This window comes from Phascolarctos cinereus, unplaced genomic scaffold (genome assembly GCF_003287225.1).
Source record: "Phascolarctos cinereus isolate Bilbo 61053 unplaced genomic scaffold, phaCin_HiC Scaffold_725;HRSCAF=1366, whole genome shotgun sequence".
Taxonomy (NCBI): Eukaryota; Metazoa; Chordata; class Mammalia; order Diprotodontia; family Phascolarctidae; genus Phascolarctos; species Phascolarctos cinereus.
The window spans coordinates 876,532-888,967 of NW_027556097.1; the positions used below are offsets into that span (position 1 = coordinate 876,532).

At 37.6% G+C, this 12,436-nt stretch overlaps 1 protein-coding gene across 1 annotated transcript in view; it reads left to right on the forward strand.

The window, feature by feature from the left end:
* Positions 1-12,436, forward strand: part of EPHA6 (EPH receptor A6) — a 1,178,244-nt gene that overhangs the window by 737,390 nt on the left and 428,418 nt on the right. Inside the window, exon 6 of the mRNA XM_020977959.2 lies at positions 10,364-10,488. Coding sequence (XP_020833618.1) covers positions 10,364-10,488 — 125 coding nt within the window. The remainder of the gene's footprint in view (positions 1-10,363; positions 10,489-12,436) is intronic.

The following is a 12,436-nucleotide window of genomic DNA, read 5'->3' on the forward strand; positions in this document are numbered from 1 at the left end:
ATGCAATAAAATCACGAAAAACAAGTCAACAGCTTGCTAAAGGAGACCCAAAAAAATACTGAAGAAAATAACACCTTAAAAAATAGACTAGGGGCAGCTAGGTGGCGCAGTGAATACAGCACCAGCCCTAGATTCAGGAGGACCTGAGTTCAAATCTGGCCTCAGACACATAACACTTGCTAGCTGTGTGACCCCGGGGAAGTCACTTAACCCCATTGCCTAGCCACAAAAAAAAAAAATTAACCCAAATGGCAAAAGAGGTCCAAAAAGCCAATGAGGAGAAGAATGCCTTCAAAAGTATTTATCAGTGTGGTAGAAGGCAATAGTGTTTGTAACTTCCATCATTCTTCTCCATAATGTCTTTTTGTGAAAGAACTTATATTTATAACTGGGTTTCCAAGTCCCTAGCTACCAGGTCTTTCGATTTGGCAAGGTGATTAAATATTTATTGGGTAAGGGGGTTTCTGGGCCTCATTGTGGTAACAGTTTTACATTAAATGTCCTTAAAAATGGTGATATACTGTTTCAATTTTTCTTCAGTTAACAATTCATTTTAATAAATGGCTCAATAAAAACTACTAATAATAGGAAGCAATTCTCATCTTTGCCCTTCTGGAAGGAAGGTGTTCATTTTTGACCTTCATTCTAGCCAACCAAATAATCTAGCTTCACAGTAAGAGCTGATTCTAAAATGACTCTCACTTATTAACCATAGACTCCTGTTTGTTGAGTATTGTTTGCCATAGAGGATGAGACTTGATTTTCAAACTTGATGGCATTGGCAAGTGATTGTTGAAGATATCAGGTGAGTTAGATAAAATTCTCTGCACCCTGAGGTCAGCCCCTTGAAGTATCAAGGAATTACCCTCAGTTACTCTTTTGGGAAAGGCTTCCACTACCCACCAGGGCAGACATCTAGGTCACCGGTTAGGGGTGGGGATGTCAGTCATGAGCTGCAAGGCCTTCCTTTGGAATTAGCTTTACATTGATCTTTCTGTCTCAAGTTTCTATCCATTCCAATTCATCACCTACTCAACTACCAAAGTGATTTTCAACGGAGCACAGAGCTAAAAATATCATCCCCACCTCAATCTCCACCAATAAACACTAGCAAAAATAAAGATAGATGAAAGATACAGACAGACAGGTAGAGCAATCAATCAATAAACATTTATTAAGTACCTACTACAAAAAGAGGTTTTAAGATAGAACCTGCCCTCAAAGATTTCACAGTCTAATGGGGGAGATAACAAACAAACACATATATAGAAACAGGCTGCAAATAGTATAAATAGGAAATAGCTAACACAAAGATGGAACTAGAATTAGAAGGGTTTGGGAGAGGCTTTCTGTAGAAAATGATATTTTATCTGGGACTTGTAGGAAGCCAGGAGGTAGAGATGAGCAGGAAAGACAATGAGTTTAGTTTTGGACATTTTATGTTTAAGATGTCTACTGAACATCCAGTTTGATATGTCTGAAATGGAGATGTGATATTGGAGGTCTGGAAAGATGTTGGGGAAGGATAGGTAGATCTGAAAATCATCAGTATAGAGATGGTAATTAAATCTATGGGAGTTGATGAGATCAAGACGGAAAAAAGATGTAATCCTAGAACATAAGCCATAGCTTATAGTTACAGGGCATGATCTGAATGAGGAACCAGCTAGAGATACTTAATAGGAACAGTCAGATAGGTAGGAGGAGAACCAGGAGAGAGTGGTGACCTGAAAACCTAAAGAAAAGAGGATGTCAAGGAGGAGATGATGATCAACAGTGTTAAAGACTTCAGAAAGGTCAATTAGAGTAAGGATTGAGAAAAGGCTATTGAATTTAGCAACTAAAAGATCAGTGGTAACTTTGGAGACAGAAGTTTTGGTGGAATGATAAGGTAAAAAACTGGACTGTTAGGAGAAAAGGAGAGTGAGAGGACAGAAAATAAAGACACCAGTAGTGGACAGTCTTTTTTCATGTTTAACTTACTGAAATACTTTAATGTCTATAATTTCATTTTGTCTTCATACTGTCACAGTTGATAAAACAAAAATGTCTACATACAAAGAGAATGAAACAGGCACGTGACTTAGCTAAGGTCGCATAGTTAGGCTTAGTCAAAGTCCCACAGCTAGTCAACATCAGACCTTCCAAACAAAAACCAATGTTCCATACCCAGTGCTTTTCCTACTAGACTGGAGCAAACCTCTCCCTACTATTAAAAATAAAGAAATTCAGGTTCTGCTTCCAGAAGCCAAGATGGTGGAGTAAGAGGTGAGTCTTTCTTACCATCTCTTATTAACCCCTGAAAGCCAGAAAATATCACCCCAGGAAAAACTCTGGAACAGCTGAATCAGAAGAAAGATGGGGTGCAACAGTCCAGTAGCCCAGGTAGCTTGAGGGATTAACAGGAAAAGGCCCCTCTTACCCTGGAGGAAGGGGAGCAGTACAGAATGAGAGGCATCCCAGAAAGGTAGCAGAAAGCCCCACCTCAGCAAACAAGGAGGAGATCCTGAAGCCTGGGTGGTGGAGTAGGCAAACACCAACACCTGGACCCACGAGTACCTCATTGAGGGTGGGGGAACTGGTGGAATCCAGCTCAGAAAACCACCAAGTGCCTCACCATTCTACAGCAACCAGCTTTCCCAGTGCCTCAGCAAAACTAAGGGAAGCAGAACTCCAAGGGGCCACAGGCAGATAAACACCCTACAACATCCATCTAAAGGAGTTGAAGAAAGCAAAAGGAAGGAAAGACCTGGGTGAGCAGGAAATCTCTAGGAGCCACACTACCCAATACTACCTCTGGAGCTCCAGTGTTGCTGATTCCAGCCCAACACCAGGTAAGCTGCCAGAATCCTACAACCTCCAACTGCCAACATCAGAAGCTCCAGCTCACAAAGCCGGTGACCAGAGCCTAGGATCCCAACACAAGGAGCCTGGTCAGTGTCCTCTGCTCCCCAGCAGGAGAGCTCAATCTCTTTAAACACCAGAAAATAAGCAAACACCATCAGCAAAAAGAAACTACAGTAGATTCTTATTATAGGAAGAGTGAAATCAAGGCAGAAATTCTGAAGAGGACAACATTGTCAACAAACCACATCTGGAACTCAAAATGGAATATGAACTGTCTGAAGCCCAAAAAGCCTTCTTAGAAGACTCAAGAAGGATTTTAAAAGTCAAATGAGAGAAGTAGAAGAAAAAATGGGAAAAGAAATAGAGGTATGCAAGTATGCTTGGAAAAGGACAAAAATTAACTGTACAAAACAAGTCCTTAAAAAACACAATTAGCCAACTGGAAAAAAGTACACTGAAGAAAACAAGTCCCTAAAAATACAATTGGCCAAATGGGGAAGGAGTGCAAAATCTAATAGAAGAAAAGAATTTGTAAAAATTAGAATTGAGCAAATGGAAGCTAATGACTCTATGAGAGAGCAAGAATCAGTCAAACAAAAACAAAAGAATGAAAAAAATATATGAAAATTTAAAATATCTCATTAGTAAAACAACTCACCTGGAAAATAGATTGAGGAGAGACAACTTAAAAATTATTGTTCTATCTGAAAATCATTATGGAAAAAAGAGACTGGACAGAATCTTTCAGGAAATCATAAAGGAAAACTGCCGTGAGGTCCTAGAACCAGAGGGTAAAATAGCCATAGAAAGAATCCACTGATCACCTCCTGAAAGAGATACCAAATTGAAAACACCAAGGAATATAGTAGCCAAATTCCAAAATTACCAGGTCAAAGAGAAAATACTGCAAGCAGCCAGAAAGAAAGAGTTTAAATATCATGGAACCACAGTCAGGATTACACAGAACCTTGCAGCTTCTACATTAAAAGACCACAGGACATGGAATACGATATTGCATAAGGCAATGGAGCTTGGATCAACTACCCAGCAAAAATGAGCATGATCTTTCAGGGGAGGAGATGAATATTCAACAAAATAGGGGACTTCCATACCTTCCTGATAAAAAGACCTGAGCTCAACAGAAAATTTGATCTCCAAATACTCAAGAGAGACATAAAAAGGTAAATGGGACAGAAAGAAACAACATGTTATTAATAAGGGCAAAATATTTACATCCCTACAAGGGAAGATGACACTTGTAACTCTTGAGAACTGTATTGTTATTACACTATATTACAAGGGTATACATAAAAGGGGTGGGTATAAATTGACTTTGATGTAATGATGAAAAAAATCTAATCAAGTGGGTTAAATGGATCCAAGTAAGTGAATTAATCTGATCTAACTAAGAAAATGTACTGAGAGAAAAGGAAAGGAGGAGTCAGACAACAGTAAATTACATCACAGAAAAAGGCAAGAAAACCTATTACAGCAGAGGGAAAGAAGGTAGGGAGATGAGCATTGTTTGAATCTTAACTCTCATCAGATTTGGCTAAAGAAGGGAATAACACAATCAGTTAGGTATAGAAATCCAACTTGCCCTATAGGCAGTGGGAGGGAAAAGGAGAAAGAAAAGGGAGGGGGCTAACTGAAGGGAGGTGGGACTGAAGGAGGCAGTGGTCAAAAGCAAAACATTAGTGAGGAGGGAAAAGGAGAAAGAGAAGCATAAATGGGGGGAGGGGCAGGAAAGAGAAAGATACAGATAGTAATCATAATTTTGAATGTGATATATGAATGTAATGAAATATTATTGTGCTGTAAGAAATGGGAGGCTTCAGATAAACCTGGAAAGACTTGCATAGTTTGATGCTGAGTGAAGTGAGCAGAACCAGGAGAACATTGTACATGGTAACGGCCACATTGAATGATGACTGACTTTGATCTAAGACATCTCCAAAAGCCTCATGATGGAAAATGCTATCCACCTCCAAAGAAACAGCTATGGAGTTTGAATGCAGATTGAAGCATACTACTTGCTATTTTTTTTTCTTCTGTTGTGTTTTGTTTCCTCTTTCTGGTGGTTCCTCCTATTAGTTCTAATTCTTCTTTATTATAACATGACTAATGTGAAAATATGTTTAATAGAAATGTATATGTATAGCCTATATTAGATTGTACACCATCTTGGGGAGGGTGGGAGGGAGGAGGAGAAAAATTTAAAACTCAAGCTTATGGAAGTGATTGTTGATAATTCAAAATAAATTAACAAGACATTTTGAAAAAAAATAAAGCAATTCAGGAAATTCTTAACATGTGTGGTACAAGTCAATCCAATGGTTTCACCACTATGAGTCAGGTTTTCACTTATGCCCACTGCATAAATCAAAGCTACTACTGACAAAGCCACTTTAACTGTCTCTTGGGATAATTTTTTTTTCCTTCCTACTTGGGAAGGGGTTGGAAGACTAATTCTTAGGGGCAGAATAAAGCTTCTGTTTCTTGAAGGTTCTTGGAGGGTATGGAGCTCAGTGAAAGGATCCCAAGAACAATAAAAGGAAATGGCAGTTTGGAGGTCAATAAATTTTAACTTTCAATGAATGTTGAAAAATTATATGTAAAGTTACTCCCTGCTCCTAGCCCCACCATCCCTTAATGATACTTTTCTCTCCAAAGTAGACAATCTTTTCAAGGAGCTTAGCCACAAAAAATAGAAGAAATCTAAGACAATAGTTATTGGGGATGTGAGGATTAAGTGAGGGGGTTTTTTTTGAGCATGTAAGATGCATGCTTGTAGGAGGTAGAGAATGAGCCAGTAGACAAGAAGAGAATGAAAACAAGTGATAGACACCATGACTAATGTGCAAATATGTCTTATATGATCATACATGTATAGCCTATATTAAATTGCATGCCATCTTGTGGAGGGGGGAAGAGAGAAGAGGAGTGAAATTTACAACTCAAAATCTTATAAAAGCAAATGTTGAAAACAAAAAAGAAATAAATAAAAAGAAAATAAGTGATAGAGTATCAAAGTCAGAGGGAGCAATCTGCTATAGATGATGGGAAGGAATGGGATTACTTGAGTAGGTTAGAGGGGTTAGCCTTGATAAGTGGTAGGCCACATCACCATGTTAGATATGGATGAAGGAGGAGATAGTGGCAGAAGGCATCTGAGTGATATGTAATAAGGGAGAGGGGATAAGAGGTAGCTCATGGCAAGTGGTCTCAATTTTTAGTAAAATATTAGGCAAGTTTCTCAGCTGACAGGATCATGGAGAAGAAAACTGATGGGGGCTTTGAAAAGGAATGAAAAAGTTCAGAAGAGTCCCTGCCAAAAAAAGATAGTAAGATGATAAAACATGCATAGAAAGATTACCTAGCACCAATGAGGGTTGAGTTGAGATTGTATAACATAAATTTATATTCAATCAGAATGATTGTATAATTTTCATTATTTTCATTCAGCCCCATATGTGTATGAGAGAGGGTGGTGAATGGTGGGGGTGATCCAAGGCTAAGACTTGGCAGGAATTAATTGGAGAAATAGGAGGAATATGGAATCAAGAGAGGAAAACAGTGTAGAATTGAGTTAGTTTGCCAAGATGTCAAAGATAGGGAAAAGAGGAGATAGTAGCTAGAATTGGGGAGGAGGAGGACTGAGAGAAAATTGAAGGGTCAAGGGACTGGAGATCACAGTATAGATAAAAAGCAGGGTATTATTAGAGAAGGCAAAAGGAGAACTGAAAAGCCAGGAGATTATGGTCAGATGATGTAATTTTTGATTTCTTGAATAGAGAGATGGTACATTTGTAGGTGATGGCAGAATCAAGGGAATGACCATATTTGTGTGTGACTGAGGAGGATGGAGATGGAGGAGTAATTCATGAAAAGAAAATATGTTGAGAAACTGAGCAGTTAGGGTGTTTGAGAGAGAATCAATACATATGTTGAATTTCCATAATATGAAGGAAGGATTTGAGGAGCAGAAAAAAACTGTAAGCCATGAGGAATGACCTGAAGATCTATGGAGAACAGCTGCTAGGATTTTGATTGGGGTGGTAGATATCAATGGCATGAAACTCAAAGAAGAGACTACCGAGTGATAGAGGTAAGGGGAGAACCTGAAAGTAGCAATGGGAAGCAAAGAGTATTCCAGCTTCCCTTCCTTGACCTGAGGTAAAGGTACAGCAAAAAATACTGGAAAGAGTGGTCAAGAAGGCTGTGTCATCAGGGGGAGCAAGGTTTCAGTATTAGCTGATAGATGGAACGAGAGAAAAAAAGATTTAAGATGAAAGGAAGCTTTTTCTCCCCCTATGGAACAGGTATTCCACAGGGTACAATGGAAGGGCTACATGGTATTCAGTTGAAATTTTGGTTTGGGACATGTTGAAGGGGATGTGAATAAGGAACTGAGATGTGGGAGTCAGTAATGGATTTTGGATGACGACCTTTAGGTCATCATTAAAAATCAATGGAATATGAAAGATATGATCAATTGTGAAAATGTTCAACATTCAGTGAAACGTGTCACTCCACTTCCCAAAGGGTGCTGGAGAACAGGCTGGAGGCAAGTACAACAAGAAATGAGAGGTAGATTGTCAGATAATCAGATGGGAGATCTAACTTCACTATTCCTCTTCCCTCCATAGAATAATTAAGCAGGAAATGGTGCAGCAGGAGAGGCAAGTCAAAGCTCCATAGCAGGAGATAGGAGGCTTAGGACTCACAGTCATTAAATAGGTGCTTAATATGTTCTTGGCAGCGCTAAGTGTTGGAAATACAAATACAAATAAGCAATAGAGATTCTGGCCTCAAGAAGATGACATTTTAATGGAGGAAGATAACCCATAAAGGGAACTGGGGACAGGGACAGCTAGGTGGTGCAGTGAATAGAGCTCTGGCCTTGGAGTCAGAAGGACCTGAATTCAAATCTAGCCTCAGACACTTAACACTTACTAGCTGTGTGACCTTGGGCAAGTCATTTAACCCTGATCGCCTCACCAAAAAGCAAAAAAAAAAAAAAGGGAACTGGGAGAAGGAGGAATTCTATGGAGACAGCCAGAAAGTGCAGTTGAAGCCTGGTTTTTGGCAAGATGAGGCTTATCTTGAGTCCTTATCACCTTATCAGAGTCCAGGATAGCTCCAGGTACAGAATCTGAGGTTTTTTCTGGGGAAGAAAAAGAGATAATGGCCAAAGTGTTTTCAGCAGGGTGTGCAAATGACTGTGAAGCCTTCTGTTTAGAATTGAAAGCTCTCCATAACCTGACCTCTTCCTACTTTGTCAATTTTTTGACAATTTACTCTGTCCCATATACTCTGTTTTCAAGTAATACTAACCTACTTGCTATTCCTCACTCACAATACACCATCTTTTATCTCTGTGCTTTGCATAGGCTTGCTCCCATGACTAGAATGTCTCTTACTTTTCCTAGCTACCTTCAAATCTCTAATATCCCACTTTCAGTAGTAGGCCTTTCCTAATCCTCCAGGCTGCTAATGCCTTCCTCTCTGTAACTACCTCTGATGTGTTCGGTATATATCTTGTATTTACCAGCTTGTTTGCTGCTATCTTCCTGATGAGAATGTGAGGCTCTTGAGGGCAAGGAATTTTACCTCTCTTTATATCCCCAGAACTTAGCACAGTGACTAGCACTTAGTAGTGATGAGGCAAGGCAGAAAGGAGTGTTCAAGGTAGATTGAACAAACAGGATGCAGGATGTGAGATATGAGACAAAATACAGTATATGACCATCCAGAGAAGTAATCAAGAAAACTATGCATGGATACCCCCACCTCAGACTTATCTGTACCCTTTTCCTGTTCCCCTTGCTTAACTGTATGCATTCACAAAGCACCCTCCAACTACCTGACATTCCAAAAGGCTCTTCCCCTCTCCTTTCCTGTTTCTCTTACTTCTCTGTGTGCATTCACCCTACCCTCTCCTGTTGCCTCTGCCATTTTCTTAAACTGTAGCAGTCCCCCCCATCCTGTTAAACTGTATGTAGACCAGACATATAATAGCACTCTGTCTCCCATGAGGTGCAGGGCCCCAGTGGGACTTTAATGAAGTCTGCTGAGTGTGTTACCCCAATAAATACCTTTTGTTTAATTTGGAGATGGTTCAAGTGAATTTCTTCAAGACACTATAACCTACTTGTCTATACCTGGTCATTCTGGTATACCCCAATATTTTGGGATGCCCATGAATCCCAACAGTAGGAACTTAATAAATGCTTATTGATTGGTTGATTGTTACTATGGAGTAGAATGACTTCATTATTTTAATTCTAAATAGAACTATATGATCAAAGCTAAGGAAAATATCTACTTATTTTCCAGTTAATTAATTCCTGATAGCTAACCTGGATGATTAAAGCTTGATTAAATTTTATACTAACTTATATTAACTAGTAATTACCTAGTGACCAATATCTTTTGCTGCCACTATTATTTAAGCACCTATTTTTGACTATTTGGGTGTAACTTTTAAACTAAAGAAGACATTGCGCAATAAATGATAGAAATCACATATTTGAATAGGCTATTTTTAAGTTATGTGATCAAACTTTTACGTTTTATAAGTTTATGATTGTATGCCCAAACCAAGGTCCATTTTCGATGAGTATTGTGTGTGTAAGATAAGGTTATAGAAAGGTGAAAGGGAGGTGGGAGCTAAGGAGTGTCTAAAGAGGTCCATTTTCGATGAGTATTGTGTGTGTAAGATAAGGTTATAGAAAGGTGAAAGGGAGGTGGGAGCTAAGGAGTGTCTAAAGATTGGTAAAGTCTCCATTTTCTCATAAACATTTTAAATAATATTACATAAAAAAGAAAGCCATGTATTTCATGGTAATCAAATTTAGAATCTAAGAGGTATAAAGGAGTGGAAATATTGTCAATAAGGTTACACAAAATGGAAGCCAAAAATCACAAAGTCTGAAGAGTAGTTAGATAGTAAGATTTAAAAGGTCCTAAGATATCTGAAGAAAATGCCAAATTTCTTAGAGGTTATAATTGCTCCTACTATTTTGCTGTGAATAATAACTTTTTAAATTTTCATTAAGCAGAGAATATAGACTTGTTGAACTTCAGAGCATAGGCCAAAAGCAATCTTTTTACACTAACATTCTGGAGTAGCTATAGATTGCTGAATATGGTTCTTTATTGTTAAAAAAAAAATTTGGTGTTGTTTCATTACATCACATTTCCTTAGCGCTGCTTATATATTTATGTATATAATATATATGTAGATAGATAGATAGATAGATAGATAGATATAGATAGATAGATAGATTTTTATTTATTTGTTTGTTTATTTCTCTATTTTTAACTATGGTTACTGGAATAGACCCTGAGACTTAAACATAAAAAGAAGAAAAAATTGCATACATAATTTATCAGGTCATCTATCTTGCCTTCAACCAGAATTCACTTTTTTTTTCTAGGAAGTAAAAGCATTAGAGAAAAGAATATGGAAAGTGCTTCCTATTAACTCTTAGTTATTCTTTTTCCCTTTCAGCACCATCCTTGATAGGTAATGTAAGGAAGGACTGGGCATCCCAAAATAGCATTGCCCTCTCATGGCAAGCACCTGAGTTTTCCAATGGAGCTATTCTGGACTACGAGATCAAGCACTATGAGAAAGTAGGTTGTATTTGGAGCTCCCAGAAAAAAAATACATACATATATATTTTATAATCATCAACACATATATATGTATATATGTATACATATATATACATATAGTTAGTATGTTGTGACTTTTAATACTACATTAGATTATTTGATTCCTGTTTTTAGGCTTTCTCCTTGTAACATATTCTTTTGATTTCATTGTGGTTTCCTGTTCTCTTTTTTAATTTGTTATTGATTCTGTCATATTTTATGTCTTAAAATATTCACCTCTGTTGTGAACTTATAAGGAACTTTGTAGTATACTTGGAAATAGTATGCCCCCATCAATTTACATTTTGACTGCCAAAACATTGGTGTTCCAATTCAATTAGGAAGAATTTTACAAATGAAATTGTCATTGTGTAATCTGGAAGCAAACTAAAGTGTACCCATACTCTTTGCCAAAACCATTGCAAGGTTTATGTAATTTTAAAGGAAAATTGGGGAGGGGGGGAGGGAGAATTACTTGAAAATAATAATAAGTTCTTGGCGTTTGGATCAGTTATTTACATTGAAAGACAAGACATCCCTTGTGAATGACTCAGATAATAGATATTAGTCCTTTTTATATGCAAATAATGTATTAGACGTCAGAATGAGGGCTTTCAAATATAATACAGGAGTGGATAAGGTTACTCTCCCCCAACAAATACAATAATAATAATAATAATTTTCTTTTTACTACTGACTATATTATATTTATATGTATCTGTACATGTGTGTGTGTGTGTGTGTGTGTGTGTGTGTGTGTGTGTGTGTAGAAAGAGAGAGAAAGAGAGAAAGGAGATAGAGAGACAGAGATTTAAATTTAAATCGCTAACTACCCTGCCCATACTAATTCTTTTTCCACATTGTACAAACTCATAAGGGCTATTTCTCACTTTAAATTCTTTGTGAATTCTTTTAGTTTATTTTAGCTTCACAGCTAGCAACAGTTTACAAAATATTCTTTTACTATCACATGGAAAACCATATTTATACCACAGAGAGAAAGAAAACACCCTTCTTTACAAGCAAGGCTCTACTAAAACAAAAACAGCTTGAGTCTTCCCTCTGCATTGGGGGAAAAATCTTTCTGCAAAATTCTTAATAAATAATAATAAATAAAAATTCTTAATAATATAATTTAAAAATCATTTGTGCCTTATGACAGGCACAAAGAACCACCTCTCTGAGCTCTGCTTCTGCCTCTGGTCCCAAAAAGGATTATTCATAGGATGCACATTTCCAACTGCACAACAGGAGCTAAACAGATTGGAGTTTGTTACTGGCAGAATATCCAGGCTAACTTATTTTTTGCCTTTGCCATTATCCCTCCCAGAGCCACATTGCCTTGGATTCCACGCACAGCTCCTACAGCCAAGCTTAAGCAAGAGTCAGGCTCAGTATTTGCTTACTGACCTTCAGAAAACTTACAGTTTCATTCTTTATTTTAGTTAAAGAGATTTCTATGATTTTACAGAAAACATGATTTCTCCCACCATGGGCTACTTCTCCATAAATGCTGATAGTCCAATGACAAAGCAGAATTTCAGAATGCTTTGATTGCTACTTATATGTAATATACAGGACATTGATGTATGAGAAGTGTATGACTGTTTAACACTCAGGAATCTAACCAGACTTTTAGCAGAGGCAGATAGTATTTTTAGATTTTGCCTACAGGGGAAAAAGAAAAACAAACATATCTAGGGGACAACCAGAGCACAAACACACCATGTCTAATTTCGTATAAGAATAAAACAAGCAAACAGAAAAATCCAAGGATTCTCACAAAAACACAGAAGAAATAAAACACTTCAAATGAAACATTGACATAAAATTTCAAATGCTATCAGGACTGCAAGCAGGAAAATTAGCACCCTTATGTACCAGTCACTGAATTGTTAACATTATTTGCAAAAGCCCAATTTGGGAG